General features: G+C 50.9%; 2 protein-coding genes across 5 annotated transcripts; both read left to right on the forward strand.

The window, feature by feature from the left end:
• The first annotated feature begins 3 nt into the window (after positions 1 to 3).
• TEN1 (TEN1 subunit of CST complex) lies at positions 4 to 4,255 on the forward strand. 3 transcript variants are annotated; one of them, XM_071573958.1, is made up of 5 exons: positions 32 to 52; positions 440 to 532; positions 1,748 to 1,851; positions 1,971 to 2,128; positions 3,369 to 4,255. In XM_071573958.1, exons 3-5 carry the CDS (start codon positions 1,766 to 1,768, stop codon positions 3,506 to 3,508), a joined length of 384 nt encoding a protein of 127 aa, XP_071430059.1. In that variant the 5' UTR covers positions 32 to 52; positions 440 to 532; positions 1,748 to 1,765; the 3' UTR covers positions 3,509 to 4,255. The 3 variants fall into 3 exon arrangements, with proteins under 3 accessions (XP_071430058.1, XP_071430059.1, XP_071430057.1); XM_071573957.1 differs by lacking the exon at positions 440 to 532 and having other exon boundaries at positions 4 to 52; XM_071573956.1 differs by lacking the exon at positions 32 to 52 and having other exon boundaries at positions 61 to 532.
• A 64-nt stretch (positions 4,256 to 4,319) lies between these two features.
• CDK3 (cyclin dependent kinase 3) lies at positions 4,320 to 11,193 on the forward strand. 2 transcript variants are annotated; one of them, XM_071573954.1, is made up of 8 exons: positions 4,320 to 4,724; positions 6,009 to 6,163; positions 7,250 to 7,327; positions 7,698 to 7,818; positions 8,350 to 8,520; positions 8,908 to 9,009; positions 9,706 to 9,909; positions 10,306 to 11,193. In XM_071573954.1, exons 2-8 carry the CDS (start codon positions 6,036 to 6,038, stop codon positions 10,423 to 10,425), a joined length of 924 nt encoding a protein of 307 aa, XP_071430055.1. In that variant the 5' UTR covers positions 4,320 to 4,724; positions 6,009 to 6,035; the 3' UTR covers positions 10,426 to 11,193. The 2 variants fall into 2 exon arrangements, with proteins under 2 accessions (XP_071430055.1, XP_071430056.1); XM_071573955.1 differs by lacking the exon at positions 8,350 to 8,520 and having other exon boundaries at positions 4,320 to 6,163.
• Positions 11,194 to 12,092: the final 899 nt, after the last annotated feature.

Below are 12,092 nucleotides of genomic sequence, written 5' to 3' on the forward strand. Positions count from 1 at the left end.
ACGTGGGCCGCGACCACGTGGGTGCGGTTCCCACGGGCGGCGGGGCTGGAGGGTGAGCGGCGGCTCAGTGGGCGCTAACACGGACCGCGGCCGGGGCTGGGATGCGGTGCGGTGTGCGTGGGACAGCACGGGGAATGCGCACGTGGCAGGCGGCATCGGCACTGCAGAATTAATTAAATAAATGGCTCGTTAAATGCCTTAGCGGGGCGCGTTCGGTCACGCGTTAAACGCGGCCTTGGGTAGCGCTCTGGATTCGCGTGTAAAGTGCTGCGCTTGGGGCCGGGGCTGCCATAAATGTATCTTTGGCGTGCTGCGGGGGAGGTAGCACGGGCATTAAATAGCGCATTGTGTGGGCACAGGGGGTGTGTGGCGTTCGGGGTACAGCTTACGCAACCCGAACGATTCTATACGCTAAAACGTGATTTAAATGCACCCCGAGCATCTTGCATCCCTGGCTGATCCCACCCTGCTGCAAAGCGTGAGTCGGGAGCAAAACCGGAGCCGTACAGAACAGCCTTTGCCCCTTTTGGAGGTGCGGAATTGACGCTGCTTTTTCAGTGTTCAGGTTTAGGAGGAGCTGCAGAGAGCAGGGTGGTGGGTCTTTCTCCAGGTTGGGATCGCACTAGGGGGTTTTGCAGCCCGGCGTGGGTGTGTGCACAGCCTGGCATGGGGCAGCCAGACACAGTGAGGCATGTGCAGAGTCGGGGTGAGCCAAGATCACCCTGGTTTCAGCAGCCACCCACGGAGTCCTCCGTGCGGCGTTTTGCAAGGTTGCAGCTCCGTGAGCAACACGTGGGGTGGGCCCGGGATACAGAGCATTAAAGCCTCAGGGCGTGTGCCAACTCAGTGTCCCTGCTGCTCCATAATCAGTACTGGGGGTCCTCCAACCCCCTGGGGTGGCCCCGCTTATCTGAATGGCCTGGGCCATTGTGCAGCTCTTGGGGTGCAGCTCTCGCCCCGCAGTGAGGTGAGAAGCCAGAGATAAAAGTAAATAGAGCATGGAAGCACTCCAAACACAGGCAGCCTGCAAGGGAGTTTGGAGGGAAAATGATGCCAAAAGAAACTTAATTTTGGGCACAGACACAGCCTGGCTATGGCATTGTCTGTGCAGAATTAAAATCCTGTCAAAGCTGCTTTGCATCCCTGCTTTTCTGTGTGCTTTGTGCCGTGGCTGACCTGCCTGTGCCAGTCCTGCTCCACCACAGGAGGCGGAGGTCTCACCTGAGTGAATCCTTCTCACTCATTGCTGTCTCCTAAGCCCTACTAGACTGCTGATGAAACCAGCCTGGCTTGTGTCCAAGTTCTCCAGCTGCAGGATCAGACACTGACAGACTTTCTTATCATGCACAAATAGAACAAGTTCAGGTTCATTCCTTAAATCTTGCTGCATGGTAACACATCACCCCAGCAGCTGAGGCTATTGTTGCATCTCAGTCCCTCACACTCTCTGAATTTCTCCATCACCATTTTCCCACTTCTTTGCTTTTCCCAGCCTGCCGGGGGAGACCTGGAGGATCTGGTGGGCTGCCTGTTGTTCATGCTGGGTTGTGAGGGGGTAGGCAATACCTCTTTATGCCAGGATGCCCAGGGCTTGACACGTGCACTGAGCTGCAAATAGGACTCAACAGGGAAGCTGTGAAGCTCCTGCAGCCCCCTGGATGGTGGAACCTGGGCAAAGAAGGAGTTTTGGGGCAGTGTCATTTTTAATTTAGATCAGCATGAACTCAGATATTTTGCTTTACTGCAGGCCCAGCAGTTGTGTGAGATGCTGCCAAGTGCTGGTGTCTATTACTTCCCATGGGAGATCAACAGCTCAGTCCCTGAAGGGGAGGCACTGAGGACATTTGGCAGGTGAGAAGGGTGCCCCATTCTCCTTGTGGGCCAGGCCTTTCCTTCACTGGCTGAGTCCCCTCCCTTGGTTTGTAACTGTATTTCTGCACCACTGAGCTTCCCAAATCAATCACTCCCAGGTTGTGCTGCTACGACCTGGCCCGCTCTGAAGCCGTTCTCACTGCCCAGCACAGCTCAGCTCAGCACCAGGTCTGTGTCGACACCAAGTTCGTGGAGCCATTTCAAGCCCAGCTGGGATCTTTCTACATGGTGCTGGGAGAGGCTGAATACAGGGAAGGTAAATGCTCCAGGAAGCAGCTGCTCTCCCTTTGCTGCCCTTTGCTGCTCTCCATGGGTCACTGAGGGCAGTGTGGGTCAGGGCAGCTCATGTTGTGCAGCTGTTTCGGGTCACACAAGCACGTGATTCATGGAGCAGCCTGTCTGTCCCTGCTGACCATGAGAGGAGCCACCTTTATCTTGGTGAGAATCTGGTGCTCTGGCACAGATTTTGTTAGAGACAAGAAGCACCTCAGCAGCACTGCTGGGCTTGTGAAACCTGTGCTAAAGCCTTTTGGCATCACTAGGCATCCAACACACCAATAGTTGTCGATGCCAATGTGGCTGATTGCAGCAACACCTCATTGCAAGCTTTCTGGGTTGGTCTTTGCCATCTTGAAAGGCTCTAATTGTTCTCCCTGTCCTCAAACACGTGAGGAATTCAGGCAGGCTCTGTCACGCAGGGCACCTTGCTGTCCTTTCCTGGGGTGCCCTGTGCTCCAGCTGCTTGTTTGGGGAGTTCATCTGAGCTGGGCTGAGATGCTGAAGCAAATCCAAATGTTGTCTTGGCCACACCTGATAACAAGCATTCACATTTGTGCCACTGAAATCCTTGGTGGCATGTGGAAAGCCACTCTGCACGTGGCAGCTGGAGAGTGACCTGCCAAACCACTGCTGCAAAAGTCCTTTAGAAAGGCATTATTTTGGTCATCACAGCCTAGGAGTGAGTTGGACCCATTTTGCAGGGGTGGGAGGGGAGCAGGCTGAGATGGTGGCTGTGTCACCAAGATTTGGCCCCTTCTGTGCAACTCCATGTTACCATTTGAATGCCACTGATGAACTGTTGGTTACAGTCAGCTTTGAGCCTCTTCTAAGCCCAGCTTTGTTTTGTCCTCTAGTCTGTACAGGGGATGAACTTAGAAATGAGCACAGAAGGGAGCTTAGAACCATTCCTGCTGCTTTTTAGACATGAAAACCATCCAGGCACAAAGGAGACAGATGCTGCATGGCAGGCACTGGCATTGTTCCCTGGTGCAAGGAGAGCACAGTGACAGTCACCAGCATTTTAGAGCCATCAGGGCAGAGGGAAAACACATCACTGAATTAACCTGCTCCCAGGCCTGCTGCTCCCATTGGTGGCCAGTGGCCAGCCCAGTCTCCTGGGAGTTCCCAGGCTGTGGTTCTTTGCCCAGCTGGAGCCATATGCTGCCTCAGGGAACTTCTCTGTCTCCAAGCTGCTCTGTCTGTTTTTCTTTCTACAGAAACCTCCAGTCCTGTGGTAAAAGCACGAATATTGACCTGTGTGGAGGGGATGAATGTGCCCCTGCTGGAACAAGCCATACTGGAGCAGAGGAAATACTTTAAGGAGAGGCAGGAGCAGATGGGAAGCAGCACATCCTGACAGTTCTGAGACCAGCCATATGCTGGTCTTTGCACTGCCATTTGCATCAAATATGTTATAAGTAAATTAGGACATGGGTTTGCTACATACTTTTTGCTGTTGCAAACAGCAAAGTCACTGAGCAGGGAAACACTTGGGGACTGTGAGTCAGGATGTCACTGTGAGTTGTCCATGAAAACACTGTATGTCATCACTGAAAATAGCTCTGGGAAGACTTGTTGTTTGTTTGAAAGGGTGGCTAAGGAAAGGATACACTTGGGTTATACTGGTCCTTTTATAATGCCAGGCCTAGAGAAGTTGGGAAAAGGAGAAGTCTCTAAATCTGGAGTTGAGCAGCTCATTGTTGGCAGATTAGACGAAAGAGGAAAGAGACATTAGCACAAAGTAAAGTTAATTAGCACAAAGTTCATCAGCCCTGGGTGGGTGGGGGTTGTGAATTTGGGTGCCCTGACTCAGCTGCCACACAGGAACATTCCTGGCAAAACACTCACTTGGACTGACCAACAAAGAAACAAGAACAAAGAGTCCCTATTTTCAGTAGCACCTGCCTCTTCAGGCTTTCAGGAGCTACTGTCTGAGGAGATGATTGATTTGTCCTCTAAAATAAATATTTGCACTTCCCTGACAACCACCACTTGACTTTCTTCCTTGACACAACTAAGTTTAAGAGACCTTAAAATTGCTGGGTTTGAAGGATCTAGAGGTTTTGATTTATATTTTCCTAAATAAAGATGAAAAGAGAAGGCAGCCTGTCTTTTATTGATTAAACCCCTTTTTCTTGCCAAGTCAAATGTGTCAGGCCCTACACAAACTCTGGGGATGATGTAAGAAAATTCCATGATTCACATTTTTCCTCCTAAGTACTGGGTGTGTGAGGAAGTGGTTGGCTTTGAAAAAGTTGCAAGAAAAGGAGATGAAGTTACATCAGAGCCACTCTGGTTTAAGAACACAGTGCCAGGCCCACCCAGCAGAATTAAACCATTAACAAAAGGGCAGAAAATCTCTGATGTCAAATGAGAATAAAATGTTTGTGGAAGGGGAAGAAGACTCTCCTGTGCTATTGGAATTTCCAGATCTGGAGTGAGCTGGGACTGTGGTTTGCAGAGAGTTCAGTTATCTCCAGCCTTTTTTGCTTTTTGCTTAGATTCTCAGGTGAAATGTCCAGAAAATAAGGACTGCAGCCATCCAATGCACAACAGCAGATAAAATACAACAGGTATTGGCACAGTCCCATCTCCAGGAGGGCCTAAGATGGCAATTACGGTGCTTGCATTAATCTTTAATCACAGTTGAACCTTATGTGTTTCTTCACCCAGTTACGGAAGTAGAAAAGCTCTGACTGAGTACACTGTGTTCAGTCCAAATCCAAACCCATGATTTCAGGGGGCAAGATTTTAACCTGGTTTTGTAAGAAGCAACAATGAGTCTGTCATGATGCATTTATCTTTACACTTCATCTCCTATCTGTTCTATCTTCTTCCTCATGCTTATATTTTATCCAAACAGCCAAGTTTGCCAGAGAGCTGGGAATATCTGAGATGCCAGGACTGGGAATATCCAAAATGCCATGTTTCTACAGTTGTTAGGATAAAGAAACAAACCATAAACCCAAACAATGGGGAAGAACAGAGCAAATTTGGCAATGACCTCAGACAGAGGTATGGGTGCAAATTCAGCCTTCACGAGCCACACAGGACTTTGCCATGGCCACAGAGCAACCACACTTTATTTTTTTCAAAAATATGGGCAAAATCAGCCCCTTTTTAGGTCACACTGTGGACTCTCACAGAGCTGCCATGGCCATGTCCACCCGGAGACATGGAGCCCTCCAGATGACATTCCCTTTGGCTCTGCCTTTCCTGGTGCCACAATACATAAGATTATTTTAATTGTGTCTTCTGCCAGCTGTGAAGCAATGATTAATCCCCCCTCAAGGACAGGCTGACATAGGGGAGGTTAAAGGGACAATTGTGCAAGACAGAAAAATAAAACCAAAAGGATAAAAAAACCCAAACAAACAATAAAAAAAGCATTTCTGATGGGTGTTTGACCTCAGTGTTTCCCAGAGAACCCTAATTGGGAACCTAATTATCCCCTTGGTGCCCAGAATTGTGCGGGAGCTTCCCCAGGCCCTGAGCAGTTCTCACTGCCTCTCCCCAGGCCCCAAAGTGCCTCTTTACGTCCATTTCCCCCAGTTTTTGCCTTCAGCCAGCACACTGCACAGCCTGACAGAACAACCAGCAGAACAACCAGCCCTGGCTGTGTGTTTCTTTGGGGTGTGGGTTCTTTGGGTCTGCCTGAATCCCCCCCAGACACCCCCAGAGGGCCTGGGCAGGCCTGGCCTGTCCACCCACAGCCACTCCCTGAGGGGTCTCTGGAGGCCGAGGGAGCAGCAAGGGGGGGACTCAGACCCCAACAGCACCTCAGGGGACACCCAGGGAGACCAAACCCCTTCCCCACCTTCCCCTTGGTGTTTCCCGCCTGTTTTTTTCCCCCTCAGAGCGTGGCACAGCCACTCCCCAGCACCATGGAGGCCATCCAGGAGTCCTTCCAGAAGGTGGAGAAGATCGGGGAGGGCACCTATGGGGTGGTGTACAAGGCTCGGAACAAGCGCACGGGGCAGCTGGTGGCCCTCAAGAAGATCCACTTGGACACGTGAGTGGGGCACAGCCATGGGGCACAGCCATGGGGTAAAGCTCTGGGCCTGCCATGGGGCACAGCCATGGGGTAAAGCTCTGGGCCCACCATGGCACCAGGCCAGTGTCCAAAATGGTGTGAGAGGCTCAAAAAAGCCTGACATAAGGGAAACAATGTCTCTATCAGCTCCTGGAAGGGGTCCAGGGCCATACCCAGTGACACCAGACCCAGCCCAAGGTATGGGGCAGAGCAGCTGCCATGAGGGAAGGGAAGGTGGTGTCTCCAGGAGGGAAGGTGGTGACTCCCTCAGGGCCATGGTGTGGGGTCTGGTGAGGTTCATCCTCCCAGCAGGGTCAGCCTCAGCTCCTCCAAGGTGGGACTGAGCAGGTAAAAGCTTGTTGCTGTTCCCCAGGGCTGTCTGTGCCGTGAGGGGGGTGTGTGGGGCTCCAGTCCCATGGTGGCCCCTCAGGATGGAGGAGGCGGCTGCCTGAAGGGCGAAGAACTTTCATCTCCCACCACCTCCAGAAAGCAAGACCTGGGCATTTAAACCATTATTGCCTCTATAAATGCACCCTCAGGTGCTTCCAAACAAGCTCTACCCTGGGGTTTGTACTCTCTGGATCACCCTCTCCTTGCCAACAGCTCCACTGCCCCTGCCCTGCCCCAGCCCACCCCAGGCTCTGCTCCATCCCAAACTCAAACACTGCCCTGGGCAGGTGGTGGGGCACAGGGGAACAAGGAAGGGATACAGGACCCCAGAGGGCTGTGGGATCCCCCTGAAGGGCAGTTCTAGCCAGGTGGGGGTTGGTCTCTTCTCCCAGGCACTCAGCAATAGGACAAGGGGGCACGATGGGCTCAAGCTCTGCCAGGGGAAATTGAAGTTGGAAATCAGAAAAAAATTCTTTGCAGAGAGAGTGCTCAGGCATTGGAATGGGCTGCCCAGAGAGGGGGTGGATTCCCCATCCCTGGAGATTTTTAAAGTGAGATTGGACATGGCACTGAGTGCCATGATCTGGTAAAGGGACTGGAGTTGGACCAAGGGTTGGACTTGATGATCTCAGAGGTCTTTTCCAACCCAATCCATTCTATGCTTCTCTGCCACAGGGAGTCGGAGGGTGTCCCCAGCACTGCAATCCGGGAAATCTCCCTGCTGAAGGAGCTGAAGCACCCCAACATAGTCAGGTGAGATGAACCCTCCCCACCAGCTCATCCATGAGCTCCTGCTCTGGGAGCTCTGGGTACAGGCAGCAAGAAGGGTTTTCTGTCCTTCCCTGACTGCACAGACAGCAGAAAAATAAACAGGAAAATGCAGGAATCACTTGTGCTTCCCTGACTTGCAGCAATACCTCATGGCTCTGCCACTTCACTCCAGCCATACAGGCTGGCCCAAGCTGCTGGTGCTGCAGCCCCGTACAAGATGCTGCCTGTAAATCTGCCTCTCTCTGCTCCAAAGGGCTCACAGAGCAGAGGCATCTGTGGGAGGAGGGCTATTTGTGCATTTGCAGAGGTTTGTGAGAAGATACTGAAGGGTGAGCCTGTGCTTCTTTTGCAGGCTCCTGGATGTCATACACAGCCAGAAGAAGCTCTATATAGTGTTTGAGTATCTGAGCCAAGACCTGAAGAAATACATGGACTCATGCCAAGCTCGAGGGCTTCCTTTAAGCTTGGTCAAGGTACAGTGTGGAAGGAGTGCCAACAGGCAGGCCAGAGAGCGTGTGTCCCTTCTGCCTTCTGCTGGGCAGACTGCACCTGGAAGAGATTCCTCAGCCTCTCAGATCTCAAACATTTCAGCGGGGAAATCCTCCTGGCACTATTGCTCAGTACAATTATTTCTCACCTGTGTTTCCAGGCTCTCCCGCCCATCTCTCTGCAGAACAAACTGAGGGATCTATTGCTAATTGCCTTTGTAGAGAGGAAGGGAAGGATGGAAGGCACTGGCACTTCCTGGATTAGAGTCTTTCTGACCTCATGCGGGGTGGGAGCAGATTGTGTGTGTCTCTGAGTAGTGGCCCATAAGCCTGATGCTGCACTGAGCAACATCTTTTTTCCCATTCAGGTCTGTAAGTTATCCAAAGTGAATAATATTATCCAATATTATTTGGGTCTATAAGTTATCCCAAGTGAATTATGTGAATAATATTCACATAATCCAGAGTTCAAAGTGGTTTCATCCTAGCCTTATCTGAAATCTCTTCTTTCCTTAGAACTACCTGTTCCAGCTGCTGCAGGGTGTGAGCTTCTGCCACTCGCACAGGGTCATCCACAGGGACTTGAAGCCACAGAACTTGCTCATTAATGAAGCAGGAGCAATCAAGTTGGCTGATTTTGGACTGGCAAGAGCTTTTGGAGTCCCCCTGCGCACGTACACTCATGAGGTAGTGTTGAGGCTTCCTGAGTGGGGCACACAATCCATAGTGGGTGAGCAGTAGCAGCAGCATCACAAGTTACTGACCCATAACTGAGGCACAGCCATGCCCAGGAATGTGCTCTTAGCCTAACCTGCAGCTGAGGAGTTATGTCATCCCCACAAAGCATCCTGACTGTCTCTACTCTAGCCAGGCTGCAAGCTGGGTTCCCACCTTCTCTGTTCCAGAGTGTGTTGCTGAAGGATGTTCTGTTAATCCCAATCTTGCTGGCACTAAGGTGTCTGTAAATTCGGCAAGACCTTTGCACACTCTGATTTGTACTGAGAAGGGAGGATCCCATGCCTCTGGTTTCATCCAGGGAAAACAGACACAGCCTGTTTGTTGGTCCCTTTCCAGGTGGTGACTCTATGGTACCGAGCCCCTGAGATACTGCTGGGATGCAGATACTACTCAACCCCTGTGGATATCTGGAGCATTGGCTGCATCTTTGCAGAAATGGTAGGATGGGCCTAGTGTCTTTAATGAGCAGGGAGAAGGCAGCTGCAGTGGGAAGTGGGATGATGGGATAAGATGCAGAACAGCTGTGATACTGTGTTTCCACCCTGCGCTGGGCCTGTTTTATGGGCAGCCCTAGAGTTAGCTGATCCTTATCTCAGAAGGAAATCTGCCACCCTCAGGTGTCTGGCAGGCTGCAGTTCCAGGTAAATGAGAACATAGCGACTCTCTTTGCAAATAGGGTAACTTCTGTCATATTTTGATCCTGGGAGGAGATAACTGTCTTCCAGATGTCTCCACAGTGGGCTGCAGAGAACTAGCACTGTCATAGCATGGCAGAGTGGATCTCCTAGGGGTCCATATTCCCCTTGGAAGAACTCTGGTTATCCCTTCATTGTAATAGCACTATCCCTTGTTCCCAAAGTCCCTGAGCTGCAGAGTAGGCAGGAGGGAGCTAGCCAGAAGTGGGTGTTAGAAACTGGAGACACAGAGGGATATGGGACTGGCTGAAAGAGGGACAGCCCCAGGGCAGCATGGATCCATGGAGAGGAGTTGGAGACAAGCAGTCACACACCTGTGACTTTCCCAACCACTGCCTCACATTGTAGGTGCCCTGTTCTGTGCAGTTGTTTGCACCTGCTGGGACAAAAGGCTGCTTGCAGCAGGGAAGGCGGGAACTGCCTTCTTTTCTTCCCCCAGGTGACCAGGAAGGCCCTGTTTCCAGGGGACTCTGAGATCGATCAGCTCTTCCAGATCTTCCGCACGCTGGGCACTCCCACGGAGGTGACCTGGCCTGGCGTGACCCAACTGCCTGACTACAAGGAGAGCTTTCCCCGCTGGCCAAGGAAGAAGATGAAGGACATTGTTCCCAACTTAGATCGAGAGGGGAGAGACTTACTGATGGTGAGTGAGGGCTCAGAACAAGACCTGGGGACAGACAGAACCTTTTCAAACTGGGCAAAGAACAGGGATATTTGAGACTGGTTTCCCTGGAAGTGTGTTAGATAATCTGGGTCTAACGCTCACCTCTGCTATCACAGAAGCACCAAATAATGGAATAGGGCTCAGTCTTGCTCTGAAGCAGGACTGTCATTGCAGGTTCCTCTAGCAAGCACTGCACTGGGAGTCAAGGAACTCTTCTAACATAATCCCCACAGTAATTTCAGTTATGGGTGACTCCTGAAACCCAGAGAAGGGAAAAGGCAGGATAAACACCTGCAACTGGGCCCAGCCATGTGTAGGTGCAGTTGGTAATTTAATTTTTAAAATCCTAAGCCTGCTGGGTTTTTCTCTTGGCAGCAATTGCTCCTGTATGATCCCAGCAAGCGCATCTCAGCCAAAGCAGCCCTCAACCACCAGTACTTCCTCTGCAGAAGCTCTGGGAGCCCTGAACAGCGACCTGCACTGAGGAGAGAATGAAGATGAGAGCACACAGCCCTGCTCAAGCTCCTGCACCTCCAGGCAGCACTGCAGATCTGGTTTGGGGCCCAGCTGGGACTCAGGGTTTTGCTTCTGCTGAGGAACCTGGAAGGGGACATTCATGTCATTTAGAGACTCTCAGCCTGTTGCTGGGGGAAAGTTTGTGTTACAGCCAGTAGAGCTGTTTTGAAGAGGTCATGGGAAAAAGGGTGGGGGCCATTTATCACCATAAAACACTGAAATGTAGAGAAGAGAGCATCTCTGAGAGGTTTGTCCTTGCATTAATGAGCTAAGGGGACACACAGTGAGTTCTGTCTCCAGCACTGGAGCATCCCTAGGTCTGTCAGTGGCATTTGCTGGCACCAGGGTGTGCTGGAGCTCCACCTTGGGAAGGAGCACTTCCCTGCTCAGCTCTTTGCTGCTGATACCAGGCTGGGCTTGTCAGCACTAGGCAAGTTGTTTAATCCCTGCTGTTTAACAGAGCTGACATCCTGCACTTCCACAAGCTGAAGAGCACTCTCAGGTGCCAAAAGATCCAGTTAGCATAAAGGAGATCCAGTTAGAATAAAGCATTTGCTGCACTCAGAGACAGGAACAGCAAACCCACTGGCTTTCCATCATCATCCCAGATGTAATGCTGTTTCCTTTGCTTTATTGTCTTGGAAATGTTTTTGCTGTTCAAATGTTTGGAGAATTGTCACTGACTCTTAGTGTGGTTTTGACATCTTGGGTTTTTTTTTTTTCTTTGAGTACAGAATAAATACTTGTAGTTTGTTCAGAAACTGGTGTTTATTGTTTGGCACAGCCCACTGGGCTGGTGACGCAGGACAGCCTGGCTGGTCCTTCTTTCTACAGAGCTGCTTTTCCTTCCTCATCTCCTGCACTCCTTTTATTCTTTCCAGCCCCAATCCTTGGCAGGTGCAAAGATGTGCTCTTAATTCTGTTGTGGAATGAGGGGCTGATGGCTCTGCAGTCCAGTGTCTCAGTGGGGTAAGCTGGGCTTCTTTTCCATCAGAGCTCACTACAAACCAGATCACAGTTATGTTCTACTTAAATACTCAAGAGACAGATTTAACTTACAGAAACCAAACTTCTGCACTCCTTTTTTTTCATGCACCTGTACATGTGCTGTCCTAATAACTGTGATCCCACAAACTGTTTTCAGCACAACCTGACAGCTGTGCTCCTGCAGCACCTTGTGCCCTCGGTATGGTGGCAGCCAGCTCACAGAGGCTTGTTTGTGGATGAATCCATGGAGACATGGATGAATTCTGCTGTAGGAATCACTTCCCTGCCTTTGCATACATGTTGTAAAGTCAATTAATTCCATAGAGACAATGCTTCACTGTTTGCTCTGTGCAAACAATACTCACCAGACAATGATTTGCCAGAGGAGTTTAATTTTTGTTTTGTTTTTGGTTCATCACAGCCCAGCCTTTGCTGCTGGTCCAGGGCAGCAGTGCCAGCAGTGCTGTACCAAGAGGAAGTAGGCTGGGAATGGATGCTCTAGGGCGTGTGCAATGGTTTTCCCCATTGTAAACCAACAAATTGCCCTGTATGACTGATCATGGCAGCTGAGATGACCACAAAGACCACCCACAAGCCTAAAAACAACCAGAGACCCTGCAGAGCCAGGGGCAGAGCCTGGGACAGATCTCAGCCTAGAA

Source organism: Pithys albifrons, chromosome 19 (assembly GCF_047495875.1).
Source record: "Pithys albifrons albifrons isolate INPA30051 chromosome 19, PitAlb_v1, whole genome shotgun sequence".
Classification (NCBI taxonomy): Eukaryota; Metazoa; Chordata; class Aves; order Passeriformes; family Thamnophilidae; genus Pithys; species Pithys albifrons.